This window comes from Melanotaenia boesemani, chromosome 21, assembly GCF_017639745.1.
Source record: "Melanotaenia boesemani isolate fMelBoe1 chromosome 21, fMelBoe1.pri, whole genome shotgun sequence".
Classification (NCBI taxonomy): Eukaryota; Metazoa; Chordata; class Actinopteri; order Atheriniformes; family Melanotaeniidae; genus Melanotaenia; species Melanotaenia boesemani.
This window is the reverse complement of record NC_055702.1, coordinates 4,269,340-4,291,778: the sequence shown is the minus strand read 5'-3', so window position 1 is coordinate 4,291,778 and position 22,439 is coordinate 4,269,340. Positions and strand designations below refer to the sequence as shown.

Genomic DNA, 22,439 nt, shown 5'->3' with positions numbered 1-22,439 from the left:
TGCTGCCTGATGCTGCCTGATGCTGCCTGATGCTGCCTGATGCTGCCTGAAGCTGCCTGATGCTGCCTGATTCTACCTGATGCTGCTTGATGCTACCTGATGCTGCCTGAAGCTGCCTGATGCTGCCTGATGCTGCCTGATGCTACCTGATGCTGCCTGATGCTGCCTGATGCTACCTGATGCTGCCTGATGCTACCTGATGCTGCCTGATGCTACCTGATGCTGCCTGATGCTGCCTGATGCTACCTGATGCTACCTGATGCTACCTGATGCTGCCTGATGCTACCTGATGCTGCCTGATGCTGCCTGATGCTACCTGATGCTGCCTGATGCTGCCTGATGCTGCCTGATGCTGCCTGATGCTGCCTGATGCTGCCTGATGCTGCCTGATGCTACCTGATGCTGCCTGACGCTGCCTGACGCTGCCTGATGCTACCTGATGCTGCCTGACGCTGCCTGCTTGCAGTATCAAAAGACTACAAGAGTGACATCTGTCACTTTAGCAGCACCTTTACTCCTCCTCTCCTCCTCCATCTGTTCGCCTCATCATAACCTCTTTATATTCTGAGTTATGACTAATTCTCAGATGTTTAAGGAGGTTTGTGTTGTTGCTGCAGTACCTCTGTTGTCTCTCACACACATCGTACAGCACTGTTGCTGTTCTTCGACCAAGTTACTACTCAACAGCTCTCTGCCTTATTTCACATATGGCTTTGGCTGGCGGAAGAAAAAGTAGTTCTTACCAACTGGGTATAATTTCGATCCTGACAGTCTAGTTACTTCCCACTGTATTCCAGTTAGTGATGAAGTATTTACGCCAAATTACAAAAATTTCTACATTTTAACATGAAAATCGATTTTAGAACATCAGTAGCTGGTATCGGTGGTATCCATTTCAGTATCAATCCACACAAGACAGTAAAATAAATTCAAAACTGTTGTTGACCCAAAGTCTCTCCTCAGAGTTTTCATGCAGGCGAGTTAAAATCATGACGCAGTGAGGGTTTGGACGTGAAATGCTAAATGCCCACTGTGGTTTTTGGTCCCACTATTGTACAGTTCACTACAAATGTCACATTGTGGAGATTTTAAATTATTTATTTTTATGTCATTTTGGTTTTAATGGGCTATTACCAAAAGCCTCATCTCATCACTGTAAAATGACACACAAAATGTCATCTATAACGCCCACTTAACTCCTCTCAGGTCCTTTTGTCATTTTAATTAGTCAGCAGATTATAACGAAATTCACTCTCCAGCTTTACAATCCTGGAAATGCTTTGTTTCGATGCATTTCCACATACCAGTGCAGAGGAGAGAGCAGCCTCAGGGGAGGATGAGCTCTTGCTGAGTGCTGTCTGTTTCCACATATGAGCATTTTCTTCCTGAGAGATAATGGCAGCTCATCGGCAGGCCTGGAAACCCACACAAGTGCATTATGTGGCGAGATGCCTCTGGAGCTTTAGACACACACAGACGCATCTTTATGGCTTGCTTGCTGGGTCAGTGATGGCCACGTTTTGAGTTTATATTATCTGAAAGAGTTGGGAATAAAAGATTAAGTAAAGGATTAAAGTGAGAATATGTCCATCCTCCTCTCTCTGTTTTAGTGTGCCATCAATCACCACATGTACCTGATACCTGCGATAAACAGAACCACATGATTCATATTTTCTCGTGTTATTTCCTCACATCATGACCTCATAGTTGAATTTTTATCTTTTCTTTTTATTGTCAGAGGGTTCATGTTGTGGTTTTTCCTTTTTTTTTTCTGGCTCACCTGCAGTATTAAACAATGTGTCACCCTAGACATTCCCTACAGTAAAAAAAAAAAAAAAGTACGATATTTTAGTAGTTTTATACAGTTGGAACTTGATTTCTCCTGTAGCATCAAATGTTTGCAGCCTGGCCCAGAATTTCTTGTATGGTCAAATTCTCCAGGCCTTTTGCCCAGCTAAAGTGTGCACATTATCCACTGTGGCCAGTTTACAAGTACCGTAAGTTTTGTACTTAAAGAAAAAAAAAACTATTTATTTAGCTCGTGCTGTGAGGCATAGATGAATTGAGAATTTAGCAAAAGCTATTAGAAGAAGTTAGCTAGGGAATAGCGGTGGCTAGCTGCTGCTCTGCAGGCTGAACAATCAGGTGTTAGCCGTTAGCCACCAGGACTGAAAAGCAGGCGCTAAGCGACATCCACCCGGACAGAGCCAAGTGGGTGGGTGTCTGGGAATTGGCCTGAATTAGAATAACTGTAATAGACTCTCTTAGCTCACTCTCTCTCCTTATGGCAAATTCAGTTAATTAGCTTGAAAGGAATAAAGTTTAAACCACAATGAGTTTTTTTCTTCACGATTTAAATTTCTCAATTCATTCAAAACTTTATTTCTGTTATTGTGACTAATTTGTGCAGCATGTCTACCAGAGACTGAGCTTCCAGAGTGAGGGGGTAGAAGGTATACCTACCGTGAGGCGTTCCAGTAAAAACTTGGTTTTTTAACATATAAAAGGAAGAGTTTATGTGCTCACTTCAGGGCATAAGTGCATCACATAGCCAGGCAGCTAAAACTATACAGCAACTCTGAATGTTAAACATTGACGACTCAGCAGCATAAAGCTCTCTGTTACACGATGATGGTTTTAGGACTGCACTTTTTTTTTTTTTTTTTTTAGCTGAAAGCCCCTGGTAGCTTTTTATTTGTCTGCTTTTCCATTATACATTTGTTTGCATCCTTCCCGTATGTTCGAAGTAGTGATGTCACAATTATAGATTTCCTTGGTATGATCATTGTCAAAAGATTATTACAGTAATTATGTTGATTAATTTCCCAACACTATAAATGTGTAAAATCACATGAACCATCCTTATAAGTCTTAAAGTTTATTTACATCTTTTGATGCCAAGATAACAAAATAATTTGGAAACAAATTCTAATTCCAGTTAATTCACCTCTGCTCTGTAAAGAATAAATAAGTCACACATGTTAACTCTGGATTTTTCTCAGAGAAAACAGATGGAAAGCCTACAGGACCCCTACATGAACCTGGGATGCTTCTTTCTGGAAACTACTGTATAAAAATGGTTTTAAATTTTTGTTTAAGCTGAGTAGAAAATTTAGAAACACAGGAAAAAGCATCTAGTTAGCTTTGACTTCCAGCTGTCCTTTAGTAGAATAGCTGTTGTTTGACACATTAATATTACTGGAACAGTGGAAATAAATAAATTAAATAAATAAAATAAAATTGTACATCTGAAACTGAAGGCTGTTTCTTCTACAGACCGTTGCACTCTGACGACTAAAAGGGATCGACCTCACGCCAGTTCGGTTACGTTTGAACAACAAAACCATCCGTCAAAAAAACCTGTTTTCTTCTGTTTTTTTCTTCTGAATAATTTAACTTTCAGTAAAAGCTGCAGAACGTATCATGTTGATATAAATCATAATTCAGTAATTAAAAAATTGAAAATGCCATGATATTTTCTTTAAATATTACGTTTGGTAATACACTGATGTTTACCAAACTACGGAACATTTACCTGAAGTGTAAAAAGCTGGTGATTATCCTGCAGGTGGTGAAGCGTGTTCGATGTATTTCCTCTTTCACTGCAACGTTATGTTCCGCGTTTCAGGCTGGTGTGTCGTCCCACACAGTGAGTACGTTCACACTGCAGGTCTTAATGCTCAAATCGGATTTATTTATTTATTTATTGCATGGTCGTTCAAACGACCAATTTCAATGTGACCTTCATCACAAATGAGTGTGAACAGTATGTGGCCCTGAAGTGACCAGAGGAAACACAACTTCATGCTGTGTGTAGTGTTTACAGAAGTAATGCCTCACATGTTTATGTATCCATTTGGAAGTACTTGCACGGTCTGAACCAACAAACTATGCCCAATTGATGAATGAAATGATTAGATATTGCCATGATTTGATATTGCCACGTCCCCCTTCCACCGGCGCAGAATTGTGCCATTTGTCTCACTTCTGTGACGTCAAAGTCTGATGAAATGCGTCATGGCCGTTCAGACAGAGGTCGCTTCGTCACAGATCGGATACGTTTCTGATCTAGTACCACATATGAAAGTGGACTGAATCGTATTTGTGTTGTTCAGACTGTCAATAAAAATCCAATATGAATCACTTGGGCCAGAATATTAGAGTTGAGCTGCAGTGTGAACAGAGCCAATCACAGCTTGTCTTTTTCTTTCCTCATATCCAAAAACGTCTGACAAGGATGATTTTAATCTGTTTGGAGGGAACAACTCTTTCTCTGCTGTTCTGTCCCGCTCTAACGCCTCTTCTGCAGCTCATGCAGAACGAAAACAAAGCAACACAAGCAGCAACGTGCAGTTATTCATTTTTTTTTATTTACCTGTGGAAGTTGGTAATAATTGTGAAATTATATAATCATGACATTCCTACATGTATGCAGCATCCAGCTCATGTTATGGGCTATTGAAGTTCCTATTAGCATTCGGGAATGTTGTAAGTTTTATTGAGAAACACAGCTGCTGTGATAATGGTAACGTAACAGGCCTTAAACTTGACAGTGTGTTGGCAATAAAACTCTGTCCCACATCTGTGTGCAGATCTGATGGCTGCCTTTAAGCTCTACAAATAACGTTAAGATCTGTCCTTTCATCCCAGATTCTCTAACAGTGTTTGTGTTATAGCTTTTGGTCCTCTTTTAAAATCCTCTGATGTCGACAGCAGCAAGGATAGATGTATCAGATCCATCCTACCAGCCTGTACGACAGCTTACCGAGTCCAGCTCATACCTGCTGACGTCGAGTCAACAGTTTTTTTTTTTGTTTGTTTTTTTCATCTATTATTCCAACTAAATTTAAATCCTGTCAAGATTTTTTTCTTTTATTCCTGTAGTTGTATGTGAACTTAATTCTGCACTGCCTTGCTACACCGTTTCCCAGTATCTCCAGTATGACTAGTAGAATAATTTCAGTGTGTTGCTACCACAGAAGAATGAGCCACTTTCTCAAACAAGTGCTGAAATATTTTGGAGGCCACTGAGAGTTTGCTCATTTGGTAACATGTCAGCAGCTCCGGGAGAAGAAAATGATTAAATGAGTTTGATTAAATCTAACTGTGACCCTCAAATAGAGTGAAACAGAACTAGAGGTGAGGTTATGCTGAAAAAAGGACACTGGAAATGGGCGTTTAGAGATAATAAACCTGCACATGGAGAGACATGTGATACTCATTATTGGCTTCTGAGGAAAAACCAAAGTCTGGAGTCTTTAACAATGCCAGGATGTGAACGCTTTGCAGAACTTACCGGCATTATAAGAGTTAAAAATTTCCCATTATACAGGATATTCCTATCTCCAGCATTTTTCATGTAAGGAACTTCATGGATCTCAGTGCGTTTGGGATTCATGAGATGCTTTTTCCAGGACCATAACAATGATTTGGCTTACGTTTGGTTTCTATGGATACCAAACAGGTGGAAGGTCTCTCAATACCTCACTGTGATGGAGCAACTTCAATATAGATTTAAATTCCTGAAGGGAGATGGTATTGCTGTAATAAAAAAAAAATAAAACAAACTGTTGTTGAAGCCTCTGTCTGAAGACACTCCACTGGTAATCAGTTTGATGTGTTGAGGTCACTAATATGTTACGTTCTTATTAATTTCTAAAAGTATGCAATATGAAATTTAATAATCACTCCATCAGATTTGCCTTCAGATGCTGGAGTTGCTAAACAAAAGCTGTAAAACAGCTAACTTGACTACAGTTGCTTTTAATTATATGTATGCCTGTTTATCATAGCTTTCTGTCATATTTTGTAATTGTTGGAAGTGTTGTTGGTGCAGGTCCTCAGAAATTAGAGCTACATGATTAGAAGCTGCAATATACGAGTAACCACTGGGGGCAGTGTTGAGAACAATTTGAGTGGAAGTAAGGTAAGACCACTGACAGCAATAAAAATGAGAAAAAACAAAGGTTTAGGGGCCTTACATTATAATCTACAACAGTGGTTCCCAACCTATTTTTCCCAGTGACCCTCTTCATGCATTTATTAAAAAGCCATGGACCCAGTGCCCCACCCAGTGCTGAAAACATACTTTATTTTATACTTTCAAATGTGAGATTCTCACCATAAATACTGTCTGGCTGAGTCCTGTCCTTCAATAAAGCCAAAGTTAACATCTAGCCTTACTTTATTTTCTTAAAATAGGGACAATATGTGGACATTAATCACAATGGCTCTTAATGTTCAAAGCCTCAGGGACCCCCTGTGCTCTTTGGGGGACCCCCTTGGGGGGTCTTGGACCCCAGATTGGAAACCACTGATCTACAACACCACTGTTGCACTTTTTGTCTGTTGTAATCGGAAAATAAACCAAATGCTTACCTTTGAGGTGTCAAACTCCGGTCCTCGAGGGCCGGTGTCCTGCAGGTTTTCACCGTTTCCCTGATCTAACACACCTGACTGAAATTGATGGGTTATTGTGAAGATGCTGACAAGAGGCTGTTAGATCCATTTGATTTTATTCAGGTGTGTTAGATCAGGGACACGATGAGTTTGACACCCCTGGCTTACCCCCTTTATTGTCGCCATGTTTGTTGTTTTGTTTACACCCTATAATTTTGGCAACTTGATCCATTTGGAGTTCTCTAACGTGCCCCTAGTGGAATCCTCCGGTACCACACGTAGTACACAGGCAAGGATGTGAGCAGTTATGTTCATGGCGTAGCAGGTTACTTAGAGTAGTCATGCTCGATTTCTTGAGATAAAGAGATGGTTATCTCAGTAATGTTAATTTTCTTGAAATAACAGATTATTTCAGTGCAGGGTCGCGGGGTGGGTGGAGCATATCCTAGCAGCTACTAGTCCATCATATGACCAACATAGACACAAACATCATGGGTAGGAGGGAGGTACACACTCATTCCTACCCAGAATTTAGACACTCAGATCAACTTAACATACGTGTCTTTGGAATATGGGTAGAGAACACATGCTGACTCCACACAGGTTATCCCTAGATACCTTTTGTGTGGGTGAAGCAGTCTGTCACTGAAGGAGCTCTGCGGGTCTTAGTGTTCAGGAGGAAGGTGAGGCGAGGGAAGCTGTTTTCAGTGGGGATGAGAACTTAACCATCATTCTTCTCTGGCCCACCACCTTATCTGGGTCCAAGGGGCATCCCGGTACAGTACAGCTTTATCCAGGGATGTTCTTCTACCAGTACAGTGAAACCAGCAATGGATGGATGTAAGCTGAATATGTCAGAGGAACATCCATCACTGATCAATACATCCGATTTGTGTCAAGTCTGTCAAAGGCTGAAATTGTGATGTAAAACAATTAAGTTTTATCATTCAGGAAAGTAACATAATTACATATTTACGTGTCATGATTTATAGCCCCTCCCAACTGTCATGGGGTCTATTCAGATCGATGAAATCAGATGTAACACACTTAGTTTTAAGCCCAGCTTAATCTTCTCAAAATTGACAAAACTTTTTCTCGAGATAACTAGATAAATTATCCCGTTATCACAAGAAAACAGCTCTCGTAATCTCGAAGTAATAAGAAAATTAACTCATATTTCGAAATGCCGATTAAAAGAAGAGTACTAATCGAGCTTGGCTTCCAAGCGACATAAAAGCAAGTATGTTCACAGCCTAAGGAGGTTGATGTATCCGACTTCTTGTGCAATTTCAAAACAGTTAATCAGTGTTAACATCATTAGTTTATTGCCCTAAGAACATGACCTTAAATGTCCATCAGAAAATGTGTTCTTTAGAGGAGAGTACACATTTTCTACATGTGGAAGCCTGTTTTTCCACTCTGTTTACTTCTTAGAAACTTTACATGTCTATATTCTGTAGAGCATTGCATCTATCGTCTAGGATTGAAGGCAGGTAGATATTTCCTAACATTCTGCCTCCTGTATTACTTCTCCAACTCCTGCCCATCACGTCTCGGTCTGCTTCCTCTTCCTCACGTCCAGCTCCTCCTTCCACTCCTCCCACTCTCCATGTGCTGCGACCATTCAGCCACACTACACCACCCATCTCTCCTGATGGAAAAAGGTAGACTCAAACTGAAGCAAAGAGAGGTGGAGAAACAGGTGGAGTCTGCTGTCGTCATGGCAACCCACCGTTTCCCATATAAGGCAACTGAGTGATATCATATGGCTGGCAATGCCTGAGCTTTGGAAGGAGGCACACGCTGTACTGAATGTGAGGAAACGGCAGCGGGGGAGAGACGCTGAAGGAAGGAGGGAGGGTTTTTATCGTTTCTGTCAGGGATGGGGGGGAAGAGAGAGTGACAGACAGGAGGAGAGCTAGAGAGGGCACAGTAGGAGGAGGAGGGGCAGGAAGACATACTAACTGCCTCTTAGGCGCTACTACGGGTACCAACGAGGGGGGACTCTGGAAGATCACTGGGCGCGGGAAATACACAGAGCCGCAGTGGGGGAAAAATGGAGAGGGGGGAGGAGGAAGAGGGAGGCGTGAGGAGCTTGAGGATGCACCGTCACTAAGTAGAAACGGTAACTCTAACCCCATCTTTGCATCATATGATGAGATGTTGAGTGTTCCTCTGTGGTAGTGTGTGATGGTTGTGTTGCTGCATGAATGTGTGTATGTGTGTACCAGCGTCTTCGTGTATGTATGATGAATCAGACCTGAAGAACACACACATCTCCTTCATACTGTTGTGTTAAATGTGTGTGTGTGTTTTAGAGGAGGGTGTGTTTGCATCAATGCAGGCAGGCAGGTGAGGGTCAGGTGTGTTAGAGCTGCCGCAGTGATGTGTATTCATGTCTGAGTGGGAGTGCAGGCATGCACATGTGTGCCAACGCACTGTGTGAGTGAGCGCACATGTGTTGGTGTGTTTGGGCTGGTCAGTGAAGGGGGTGTGGGCATAAAGATGGCTACTTGGCATGCAGGTCAGGCATGCACGTCTCCCTCCTCATCCCTCTGTCTTCCTTTCCCATCTTCATCCCTGAGTCCTGTCTGTCTCTGTGCGCCTCAGGATTTCAGCTCAAGTGGTTGAGAAATATTGCAGGCAGTAATCACTGAGTCACAGTGCATAGGGGGCCCGTTTGTGTTTGATGAGACAGGTTTTATGTTCCAAAAAATGTCCGCTTGTTGCTGCACTAAATTATCTGTGGAGTGACTTGGCAGCAGATTCTTTTCAATTTAAGGTGGATAAACTGAACCCAGCTCCGTGTGACTGCTGGTTTATTAGGGAATATAATACAATGGGTGCATGACTTCACAATTATAAGCTGTTTGTTTCTGTTGCAATAATTCTGACATGAATCTGGAAGAAGTCTGATAATATTAATGCCCATTTTCCAGTTCCCAGAAACTACAGGGTGGAACTGCTTCAAGGTTGAAAGCTGGGGGATGCTTGGATACTTGGCTCTATATATTGAGAAAAGTCAATGACAGGATTATGATTCGTTCTAAAGAAAAAATCAGAGTGAACGGGTTTTATATGAGCTACACTGGGATCTATTTATTGAACAGAATTTATGCTTCATTTCCAGTATATCATGAAGCTGGATATGACATTTTGTTCTGCAAAGAAAGCCGCATGTAAAGGTTAGATAGATGTTAAAAATCCACTAAGAGGCTCCATTTAAACTTGACCTCTCCTCCAAGTGGTCACTAACAAAGACCAGGAATAAAACCTAATTTTCTGATAGTTTTTCCTGCACACACTCATGGGAAGGAGCTGCATCACCTGAATTTATGCGAATGCTTTTTTCTTTTTTTTTTCTTGGATTGTGAGATCTAGTTAAATTTACCTTTTTAAGTTTTGACTCTTTTTGTTTTGAACTGAGATTCTGAGGATCTAATGTGACATTCTGGTTGTACATTGATCCTTTTTAACGAGAGTAAAAAATGACTCAGCTTTATCAGCAGATTAACAGTTTACAGCAGATTCATCCTCAACTCATAAATATTAAAGAGTTTCCAGGCAAGAAGAGATATTCAGATTAAACTGCAGCTTCTCAGCATCATCGTGTTGTTTTTGTTAAGCTTATGTAATTATTGCGTTTATATTTTAAGGATTTGGCAGAAGTTTGGACACTGAAGCTTATTTTGAGTTCAGGAAGCCCGGAGGCATCTTGTCAGACTAGTTTTGTTTATCATGAGGTGATTGAAGTCAGACTCTCAAAAGTCATCTCAGACCCTCATTTTGATTGACATAGGCTGGTTTAGTAGCAGCTCAATCACTTTAGCCTTTGAACCTGCTAAGAGCAGGTTGTGTTTCTATGAGCAAGAGGACTTCTGCAGAGCTCCTTGCTATTAATATCACCATAAACCTACACTGGTCTGTTTGTCTGAAGCTCCCTCTGGTGTACTCTGAAGATCACAGGTTAAGGACACAGTTTGACTCCTCCATGAACCACAGTGTTCATTTTCCTGCTGTTGTTTTATTACCACAGTCACTGTTCAGTATATAAATAAAGTTTTAACACAGGGAATTATTCCTGTTTACATGTGGCTCCAAATACGGCACTGGCTCTGTTTATGCCTTCTTCCTGAAGGTCATGTTTCTTGTTTAGTGGTCTTGATTCTGCTAATTGCAGCCATAACATTACCAGGTTTACTCATGCACAAGCATTTTCCCTGTAGGGGTAAAACTTAAGTTTTAAATTAACTTGACGATTACAGTAAAACACATGAAGTGTTGCAAGTGACTTTCATAAATACTAAATGATGATCTAACAATAAACCAAGAGCTGATATTTAAATACTGAATAGTAAGAGAAATAAAAGTTTAAGTTTCTTCTGATTTAAATAAACTACACACTGTAATAAATCTGTTTCTGGAAGCCACTACTGGTTGTGATATTCTAGTACCTTCCCATGTTTTCTAAATCTAAAAAGGAAGAACGGGTTTAAAATTTATTTCTGATCAGGTTTGAAACTGTCAGACCAGAGTTTTCTGAAAACAAATTTTGCTGAGTCATTAAAATTGCCTGACTGTATGATCCACACTAAGAATACAATGATGGAAATGGAGGAAAGAGTCATACACTTATATTAGATTCTTTGTCTTAAAGATAACTGAAGTCTGATGACATGACAGCACTTGGACTTGAAACATGTTGGTTTGTCCAGGTGGCATGGGATCAGGTGTACTACCCCCATTCTGGTCTCCAGGCCTGGACCGTGGCCTGGAAGCCATGCAGAGCCCAGGAATCTGGGTCACAGTAGCCCAAAGGCCCGTGGAGGGCTTTGTTTCCCAGAGCCAGTTTCGTCTGTCCTGCTTCTTTCACAGACTCCATTATCAAGAGAAAGTGAGATGATTTTTTTTCTCCAGGAAAGAAAAACTCAGGAGATTCACGCTGATCCCAGAACAGCTGCTCAAACATCAATTAGGTTCCACCTTCACTTCAGCTTAATCATTGAAGAAATTAGTTTTATTGTTCTTAAAGTTCTTGCTGCATTTGTGGTAAATTTAACAACTAAACTACAAACTACAAGGAAATTAAACTGATGAAAGTTTTGAAGTTTTTCACATTAAGCAAAAATTCTGAATTATTTGGGTTTTTTTAGCTGTTCTTCCTAAAGTCATGAATATTTGATGCTTCAGTAAAAAAGTGATACTTATGGCTGAAATAGTTTCAAATTGTTTGCTCTGACAGCTTTTTGTAAATTCGCAGACTTCTGTGTTTAACGCACTGAAAGCCTAAATCTAAGAGTTAGAAAGTAGCTTGCAAATGTGCAACTCGATCCACTGTGGCTGTGTTTGGAAGCTCTCTAAGGTAACTGAACTGGGAACGGCTACAAGTGGTGTTTGCTTCATATCATTTATTTTTTTGGCTGCCACGTAAGTGTCCTTTGTAGCTCCAGACTGTAGTAATCAGTATTTCTGTAAAGCAAAGTCAGAGGAGTTGGAAGCTGAAACTCCTTCCTCCTTCAACTCAGATGAGTCTTAGTTCTGCAAGATGGTGCTTTATTTTCAGCTCTTTAAAATTTTTTTTTTTTATTTATTTCAAAATTTTATTTATAACAAACTTGGCAAACGAGTGTTTGCTGTGATGTCTGCACATCAATGAATGTTGACTTACTGTTGATAAGATTCTAAGTCTGTACTTTCATAGTAGCTGTTAACACTTTAATAGTACATTCTGTACGTTAATATGTCGCTTGCCACATTGAATATTTTCAACTTTAGAGGTGTCAGCATGAGGTTGATTAAACTTTATATAAGCCTTCGTGTTGATCTGTTGAGAAAAAAGGGGAAAAGATATATTCTTAGTAGTCCCAAACCTTTTAATCTCCATATTAATATTTACAGCAGCATAAATCAGGAATGGATCAAAGCAGGAATCTAAAAAGACTCTTGAACATTGGCTGTCAGGGAAGGAGGGTAAAATGTTAAATGTTTTAAAATGTTGAATGGTTTCTTTTTTTACCTCATGTGGTTGTGCCTTCTGGTAATCTACAGCCCACTTCACTGCAACAAGAAAACTCAAGTATCTGATATGATTTGCTTTGTGAGCTTAGATTACAACTTCATTTTTAGCCACTTTATTTCAGATTAATGCTGTTTGAAAACATGCAGCTTGTGAGGTCGGAGTGGAACAATGACTACCTTCATGTACTTTTCTCTGGCTGAATTTGCACTGAACACAGGAACACTGAGGTGGGTGACAGACCACTGAAGTCACGTTGTAATTCCTTCATCTCGTATCGGCTCAGTAGAGCCTTTAAATTCACTGTTGCTTTGTTTTAGAGGATCAGCTTAATGCAACTTTAAACTCTCTGCTTCTGACTCATTTTGATGTAACTGATATTCATTAGGGATACTTGCTGTGAACGTTTGTGTATAAAGTTGCTACAAACAATGGAAGCATGGCACGGCTAAAACACTCAGTACTGGAGATCACCGATAGGGGCAGTACACAGCGTCTGAAATAGTGAAAAGGTCAATCTACCGGTCATTTTTATTTTCGGGCTATCAGCCCTCATAATGCTTCCAATTTTTTAACTGTTAAGGTATGAGTACGAGCTGGTAGTTGCAGACAATGTGTTTACATCGGTCATGTTCATACTCTTCTTTGCATGAGTGCCTCTAGGACTCAAATCAATATTGCAACTCGTGCATGTGACGCATTACCTCACGTCATCACAAGCAGCCTACATGCCAAACGAGCGCTAGGAATGCTTGGCAGCCATTAAAACATACGGCGACGTGTCACTAACAGCCTGTATATCCCAGTCCTCATGCAACATCCTGGAGCCGTTGCTGCCCTGCAGAAAACCTGAAGCATGACGTGACAGCTGTGTTTGGCTTTACGGCTCCGCATCACACCAGCTACTGGATTAACACACTGGCCATTTTGGTTGTGCACCATGGCTGATTCATCAGTGAGAGAGGACATTTTCAGAGGTGGGACAGAGCAAGAAATGAGACAAAAGTCAACATCCAACTGACTTTTACTGGCTGGAAAAAGCTCAGAGAAGAGACAGGATGCAAAACGGATGCTGAATTAACTGTTGAGTGGTGCCACAGTGTGGAAAACCTGCCAAAGTTCAGTCATGTTGCTTTAAGAAAAAGCTTCTTAGTGATGACACATTGACAACCGACCACTGAACAGCTGTCACAGATGGCTCCTCTCATACTAGAAAGTTCCTACTTTTAAACAGGAGGTAAAAATTAACACTAGAACTGCCAAAATGGTCATTTTGACCATTTTTAAATTGGTATATTTAATAACTTTCTCAAATAAAATCATAAAGCCTTGGTGGTCCCTGACTTTACCTAAAACTACATCAAGTTTCATCACAAGTAGTTTTAATGTTTAGTATGTAAAGAACAGAGAAGATTTCTACCTATTTCAGCCAAAGGCGTCATTTTAACTGCGCAGGATTTTGTATTGTTCTATTTTCTATTTTTCTGTAGGCAGAGACATTTTAACTGTGGTGTACAAATCACTAATGGAGTCTGAAGTCGCCTTTAATGTCTCTGTGGGCTCAATAATCTTCTCTTATCCTTCTCTTTGTAAATTTGAATGCTGTATTTGTTTTAAATATTTTAAACGTGGTCCCTTGAGCCAGTCAGGGGACCACTTGGGACATTCTGTCTATCTATGTATCTATCTTATCTATCTTCTCGACGTTCTGGATCAGGTGATATGGGCGTATTCTGGGTGGTATGGAGAGTTGGACACAAACATACAAGGCCTTGTAGGAATAAATGTCCACATCATCTTTAAGAAGTGAACTGAAACCCAAACAGCTGAAGGGGGTTTCTGCAGAGGAATGTCTAGTTTATGACTGAAAACATTCAGGGCAGGTGAACAAAGTGGGCTGCAGCAGAATCCTACAAGAGGGCGTTGCCAGGTACGGAGAAGCTGGGGAAAAATAAAAGAAATAAATTTGGCAGCACAAGCTGCAAAGACGTATGCAGCTGCTGCTGCAGGAGCAGACACGTGATCCACGCTGGCTGTGACTTCTAAAGTTGTTTTAGCTCAAGTTAAATAGTGTAGATTGTTATGACAGTATGAATATTCTTGCCTTGTTCCAGCCCAAATCTTACCCTAGTCCTGTTGTACATGTCTTCTCCAGCACTGCAGGCCTATCCATCCCCATTCTGTTTTTGTTTGTTACAAATATTTAGGCTACAGAAGTTGAAGTTATAGCCAACTTATAAAGAGAATTAGTTGAAGTTTAAATGTAGTGTTCAAAATTACTGCTGGTGGCCATTCTGTTGTTAAACATTTCATTGAAATTTGATTGTCCATAGTTCCTACATTGAAAAGACAAAGAACAAGGATGTTCCTCCAACAGTTGATGAGAACTATGTAAAGGTTCCTGCAGTGTGCACATTATCCTTACTTCCAGGTACTTAACACAGAATAGAGATTTTGAGTTTCGACTCCTCTTTGTCATAAGTTTAAAGATATTAGGTTTTTCAGTGTAAAAGTATACCTTTTTTTACGGCTTTACTGCTCATTCATGAGATATGAGAGATAAGTGGCTTATATACCAGTCATGAGTTTGTACCTGGAACTGCAAAATAAGTTTATAAACAAACATTTATCATCCATTCTCCTGGTTTTAGACTGTCCAGCTGATGTTGAACCTGTTGCAGTAAAATGTCAGCCTCATGAGCCTCTTTTATGCTGAAAGAGGACTTGGTCACTAAATTTAAAAGTTGTATAAACAACAAGAAATATCCAGATGTGCAAAACCGTGCACATGTCTTGTAATCAACATGAAAACGAACATGTCCGTGTGTGTGTGTATGTATGTTTGTATGTATGCATGCATGTATGTTGATCTATTTTCTGGAGCAATGGCATCATCAGAGTTAATGCAGCAGCCTCAGAGAGATGCTCAGACTACTGACAATGTTTTTGACATTAATGTAGATGTACAGAAAAGGGTTATTGTAGAGAGTGTGGTTGATGCACGCTGATGTTCAGGAGAGCTGTGACTGGTGGTGGCACACATGGAGCCAGGATGGCTGCTATGTTACCAGTAAACAGTCTAACACTCAGTAAACAGGCTGGACTCGGTAGTGTAATGTAATGAGAATTCCTGTCATAGATTATAAAACAGCATCCAGGGAATTCGGTGCCAGGGGGATGCCGCCGTGAGTTTGTCAGAGTCGAGCAGACTCAGAGAAAATTAAAGACCATCAGCATGCATCCAGCGTCTCCATGACAGCTGGCTGCTCCATCCCGTGGAAACCCGCTGCACCTCTAGTTCTGGCTGTGGGGGCTCAACATGGTCTGGTTCTCGCAGAACAGAATACGAGCTTGTGAATAAGTTACAGAAAAACGACAATGCTGCTTGGAGACATGACTTGTTCATTTAAGTAACTGGTTAAAAAAATATCCATGTCATGTTTTAAATGTCTTTGTATCACATCATCCTGTTTCTCTCAGGGGAGATAGAGCTGTCTCCCTCGCCTCCTGTCAATCAAACTTCTTGGCTGACATAATATGTCCAATGTACTCAAACAAGTTGTGGAAATAAATCTGTAAACAATGATGCCCGGCATGTTTGGCCTCTCCGACACTTAGTAAAGATTTAGTTTAACATTTGGTTTTTCAACTGCTGATATGATTTCTCATAGATATCAGTCCCTGGAGTGGAAATATTTCATGACTTCGAGGAAGAGACCGTGCCTTTCTAACAGAGAGGACCCTGACAAGAGTGAAACCGAGCATTTTAAAGGCTTTGTAGCTCCACCCACACACTTTGGTCACTTTTACTTTTAAACATGGCATTCTATGTGTGGAAGCTGGTGGATGTAGTCTTGCTCCATGTGCATGCAGTTTGTAAACAAGGCTCTAGGAATGAGGTCAAGCAGTCACTTTTAGTGATATGTTCTGGCTCCTAATCTGTTCCAGTTCATCCCCAGGTGTTTAATGGGACTTTATTTAGACAGGTTTAACAGTTTGACAGTTCAAACTCTGAATAGTTTTCAGTGTGCACAGAGGTAAAGCAGGACAAAGTAAAATAATTCAGATATTTCATTACTGAAGTCCATTGTACTGTATATTCCAGCAGTCCCTCTATTATTTAGTAGCTGCAGTTGTTAACGGGTGGCTTTTGAAAATGAAAAAATGTCACAATTTTTTTGTCAAGCTGCTGAAGAATAGACTAAAAGAAATTATTCTAAACACATAACTACAACTATCTTAGTGGAGCCTGAGCAGTTTCCCACTGAATAAATAAAGCTGTTCAAACAGCTTTAGTCCTCTTCATGCTTAGTAAAGTGATGGTAATGTAAAAGCTTCTAATTGCTCCTAAACCAAAATAAAAAAGCAAAACAAAACACACTTTGTAGTTTATTTTTTGAGTCATTGTAGCCACAAATACTGAAGCGCTAGAAATGTATTGATGTGCAGCTGAAAGAGTTTTTGGCTAACGTCCTATTTTTAGACAATAAAACAATCAGCAGTGTATATTTATAAATAAAACATAGTGTAAACTGACTGCATTTATACACTTTTCTTGTTGAACATTCCAGGACATGGAGAAGGGGTACTGTGGGGTTTAGAGCAAGGACACTTTGGAAGCTGGAGATCAAAGCATCGACCTTCAGACTGGATAAACCCCATGCAGATGAAATGGATAGGAGTTGTGAGAAGAATGAGATGGGAGAGTCAGCAAGTGTGGGTTGCTGTGTAAATCTATTTAGAGAAAAATAAGACTGAGGTTACACAAGGTTTTAAAGGTGAGGGCGAACTCTTGAAGTCAAGAAGTTATTTTACTGGAGGCCATGAAATCTGCAGAACAGCTGCAATGTGCTCTGACAGGAAGGAAGGCTGGAGCAAAGCAAGATTATAGAAGAACAGAAAGGACAGAGCTGTAATAATCAGTGTAGGCTGTAATCAGGGCAGTGCCTGGTAAGAGAATAATATTTGTAGGAAGCATGCAGACAGATTGAGATTATTTATAAGTGCTACAAGGGATAATTTGTCAATGATGACAGACTGTAAACATGGTGGGTAGGAGAGACTATAATGATGGAAACTGAGGAAATGTCCTGTTCTGAGCAGTTTTGGCACCAATGAATAGAACCTCTGTTTTATCCTTGAATAAATTTGGAATAAATTTCACAGGTGTCACTTGTGAGCTAGTAAAACAAATGTGAAGTTCCTGAAAAATGCCCTAAGAGGTACAAGATAATTGATGAAAAAGAATGGGCCAACAACAGAACCCTGAGGTATGCCGCCAGTACCTCAGATGGATTATAATTTGGTATTTCTAAAGGATATAATCTGAACCAAGCACAGGGCATGTCTGTAATTTTAGAGGAAGCTGATCAGTGAGTCAGGATGTCAAATGATGGTTTTAAAGACTGCTCAGATTCTGAGGGATGAGATTGGTTAAAACCAAAAATCGGCACATCAGTGTGGAAGAGATAAAAAATCTACTTAAAACTATTTAGAGAAGATTTTATAATCAAGTACTGAAATCTAAGCTACACCTGTTCTCAGGTATCTTAGAGAAGAAAAGAAATAGATGAATGACAAATTACAAACTGTTTGGATCAGTTCAGTTTCTTAATTATCAAAGATTATGCTGTAAATTATATATGAAATAGTTGCTTTTGATGATACCATTGCAGAAAATAGGCAATATGATTGTTATTATTATTATTAATTTATTTTTTCAAATGATTTTGTTCCTATAAGACAATCTCCTATGACATTAAAAAAAAAGTCAAAGTATTCAATAATTCCGTAAAACTGACGTGGAACTAGAGATGTCCTGATTATATGATTTCACAATTAATTACAGTATAAACGCCATGGTTAATTAATCATAAAGATTACTCCATATCATCAGTAAACATCACTAAACTGTGCAAATGGCGCATAGATTGAAAACAAAGTTATTTGACATATCACATGGGTTACCCTGTGGCCATCCTCAAAATCAGTGCCACAGTCCAGCAGGTTTTCCATGTTTCCCTGCTCCAACACACCTGACTCAAATGAAGTGGATCGAACAGGCTATCACAATTATTCATTCATTTAAATCCGGTGTGTTGGAGCAGGGATACCTGCTGGATTGAGGCCCGCGTAGGACCGAATTGCGTAGCCCTGATCTAAATATGAGGCTTAAAAAACTGCCAGGAGGATAAAATGATTTTTGGTGGGTTTTGTTCATCAACACCCAAAATTAGCTTCACTCACCGACATGATGTCAAATTAAGCTTTTTAGTGTGACATGAGTAAAAATGTTGTTTATGGATTAACGTGAAAGAAAAAGGAACTACATTAATTCCACATTTTAATCTCTTTGTATTAACGCATTATTATTGATATCCCTAATTAAAACTTAAAAGACCTATAAGGAGTGTTTGTGTGATTTAACATGTTTATAGTGTTGGGAAATAATATAACCAGTAATAATAGCGATAATTGTAATTTGTTATTAGTTTTTTTTTTGTTTGTTTGTTTTTTTACAATAATCATACAAAAAATAAAAAATCTGTTGTTGTGATATCCCTATATGGAACTGTATCAGGTGTAATCAGTGTTCTTGTTCCCTTCACTTGACCTAATCAACCCAGAAAAGATAGATGGACCATGGTGGTGTTAATTCTTTGCCAATAACTTAAAAAATTGTGAATTTTGATTCAATATTTATAGCCTCTTCAGAGGCTAAGGAATATAGATTTATATGCACACTGACATTTTTGTTTTCAATGGGAACACAAAAATGTGAATCTACTTGCTAAAACACATTTCAGAAAATGGATATATTTTATATGTAAATTAAGTTTCAGTGGTTTGTTTGCAGGTCATTGTTTTTAAATGAAGGTAGATTTAATTTTCTTAAAAGCAGTAAACAGTAAAATAATTATCAAAAGCTTACTGGAGGTTTTTGAGATTGTGTTTAGTCTCTGCCTCTTCATGTGACTGTTTAACTTTAAGAAATAGCTTTAAAAAGTATTTCTGGATCTGTTCTGTAAACCAGTAACCTCAGCACTGGGAACCACATTTTTGGAGGCATTAGAACATAAATTGGTGACATGATTGAGTTTTGGTGGTTGACGATGATCAGTTGCTTTAGTGCTGACAAACCAGGCCGTGGATGTGCACACGGGCCTGACAGACCCACAGTTATTATAGCTTCATGCTCGATGGCCTCTTGGATGAAGACATAAAGATCGTTAACGGTTTCCTCTGCTGGTGCTACACAAATCAAGTATGTAGACATTCACAGAGAGCGTTGCTCTCATCCTCTGATATTTATAAGAAACTTGGATCTCTAGAAAGTGCACCTTTGTGATCCACATCATTTAACAGTTTTTAACATTTTAAAAAGTTGCTTTAGTCTTTAGATGTTTAAAGACCTTTTTATGGGATTAAAATTTATTGTCACACCACAAGACAGACAGATTACTGTTTTAATCATTTCATTAGATGTTAGGAAGAAGAGGTTGAAGCGAGGGTGTCAGTGAATGTGTAGGTCCTATTTTTAGACTCAACTGGAACATGTTATGATTGATGGTTTGGGAGGACACGACTCGACGTGAGTAGCGGGTTTTATCTCAGGAGGTCATTGACCCAAACTGACTGTGGACCACCCAGAAGATGCCTGAAAGAGGAGAAAAGGAGAAGATAGGATTAATAGATGAAGGAAGAGAAGAAAGGATGGATGGATGGATGGATGGATGACAGTATAGGATGGATCTACGAGCAGATAGAGGGAATGAGAGAATGAGGACGGATGAATAAGAGAACTAGTGGATGGTTGGATGGATGAAGACAAAAATCGAGGGTGAATGGATGGAGAAATGAGGGGAGTGGATGATGAAGAGGGAGGCGGGATGGATGGTTAGATGAGGAAGAGGGAGGTAACCTAGATGAGAGATAGAATGGCTGGTTGAGGAAGATGAAGGGATGATAGGTATGTATGTGAGGAAAATTGAGAAAGGTAGGGATGAGTAGTTGATTGAGGAAGATGAAGATGAGGAAGATTTAGGAAAGATGGATGGATGGTGAAGTGATGGCTGAGGAGGAAGAGAGGATGGACAGATGAGCATGGAAGAATGGAGGGATGGTTTGTTGGTTAAGGTAGATGAAGGGAAATATGAAGAGGATGGATGGATGGATGGTGAAGTGATGGAGGGAGGCTGGATGGAATCCTGAGGAGGTAGAGGAAGGGAGGATAGACAGATGAATGTGGAAGAAGGAAGCTGGATAGGTGAGGAAGAGGGATAGATGATTGTTTTGGTTGAGGAAGATGGATGAAGGCTAGATGGATAGGTGAGGAAGATAGGAGGAGGATGGGTGGGTGAGGAAGGGAAGATGATGAGGAAGAAGGAGGATAGATGATTGAGGGACATGACAGGAAAAAATATGAAGCTGTAAGAAGACGTCCGACCTGATTCAGAGGGCTGGTAGAATCGCGGCTCTGCTCTGGACCTGAAGCTGAAAAGTTAATATTTGTTTTAGGATTTACTTTCAATAACAGAAAATAGATTTATTTGAGGTTTGATTATGAATAAATAAAGAGTATAAGGATTTTCTTCATTTTAATGAATAATAATGATTTATTCATTGGAAGGCAAACGTTTGATCGAGTCATTCAGCTGAAGAGTATTGATTGTGGGGTTGGCCACATACTTCACCCGTATCATGTAGATGACTGAATAAAGACAGTAATTAGTGTTCATCAGATGAGAGCACAGTTCAGTGCACATGCAGCATCTGTGAGTCTTATGGAGTCAGAACATTGACCGAAGTGTCGTCTCCTTCCGATTTAAAGCAAAAACAGCAGCTTCTTTTTGCTTTAATCCTGCTGCAGCGTCCAGCCAGTTCTGCATCTACAGGGAAGCCCTTTTTTAATAGAAGCTGCTGCCCCTTCATCATTAGTGTGTATGTGCACGCACAAAGTCACTGTAAACATTTGATTAATTGCTGAGAAGCAATTAGAAGCAATTAAAGTCCTATTATGATGGCAGTGAAGGACAACGCCAGCTAATCTGCCAGTCATGGCAATAATCATCTCATCATTTCCCACCAGCTCTGATGTATAAAACCCAGTTATTTATCTGTTTGTTTCACCTTCGAGCAGAATGAATATAAATATTATGCTTTTTAAACTTGAAGTCACAGGTTGACTCACCCGCACATCACCTGATGTTTTTCTCAGCCTTTTGTTTGGTATTCTGCAGCTTGATACATGAAGACAAAGTCTCACCCTCGATCCTGTTTCTCCCCTCCTTACCCTCCCTGTCCCTTCTGTCTCCTCTGTTTTTCTCCCCACTTAGCAACAACCAAACTACTGGAGCTTCAAGGTCAGTGCCAGCGTTTTTTGTGCTTCAGCATAAATCTGTGCCTCTGTGTGGATTTGGCTCTAATAGGATAACACCATTGTGTGTTTGCATGCTTGCTTGCATTTTCTTAGTGTCGGTCACATGTTGGTGCACACTTTATTTTGTTTTTTGTTAACTCTTAACTCTTGTGCTGCATGCTGTGACATTTCTTCCTCTGTGTGGGGAGAAACTTGATTAGAAATGATTGATCGGAGGCAAAGTGCTTTGGTTGAGCTTTTTTTCTGAGTGTAGTAGCTTTAAAAAGGTTGTTAAAATTAGTGAACACAGTACGACTGTTTCTTAAGAAAAGATGAAATTAGCTGCTGTGTGAAAAGCCTGAGGTTGTCCAGTTGTGCAGAAAGCTTTCAGGATCCTCCCTCTGCACAGACCTGCAGATTGCTGCAATGCACACAACTCTTCTGAGTTTTAGATGAGGTTGGGGGGCTTTTGTTGATGCATGTTGTTTATGTTCTAAAATAAATGAATAAACAGGTTAAGAATCACAAGAAACAATTTTATAAGCATTTTCCTGCAGTGGCAACACAAAAGCATACAAATAGCAGCAGGCATAAATAAAACTACCTTGGCTCTGTAGCCTGAGTTGTATTTAAAAACAACCTAATCATTTAATTTTCTCTTTAATT

At 39.8% G+C, this 22,439-nt stretch overlaps 1 protein-coding gene across 3 annotated transcripts in view; it reads left to right on the top strand.

Annotated features, from left to right (window-relative positions):
- The window catches only part of LOC121632222 (SRC kinase signaling inhibitor 1-like), a 152,994-nt gene that overhangs the window by 64,720 nt on the left and 65,835 nt on the right, over positions 1-22,439 (top strand). For all 3 annotated transcript variants that reach the window (XM_041973482.1, XM_041973484.1, XM_041973483.1), the window contains exon 4: positions 21,751-21,777. In XM_041973482.1, the coding sequence (XP_041829416.1) occupies positions 21,751-21,777 (27 nt within the window). The remainder of the gene's footprint in view (positions 1-21,750; positions 21,778-22,439) is intronic.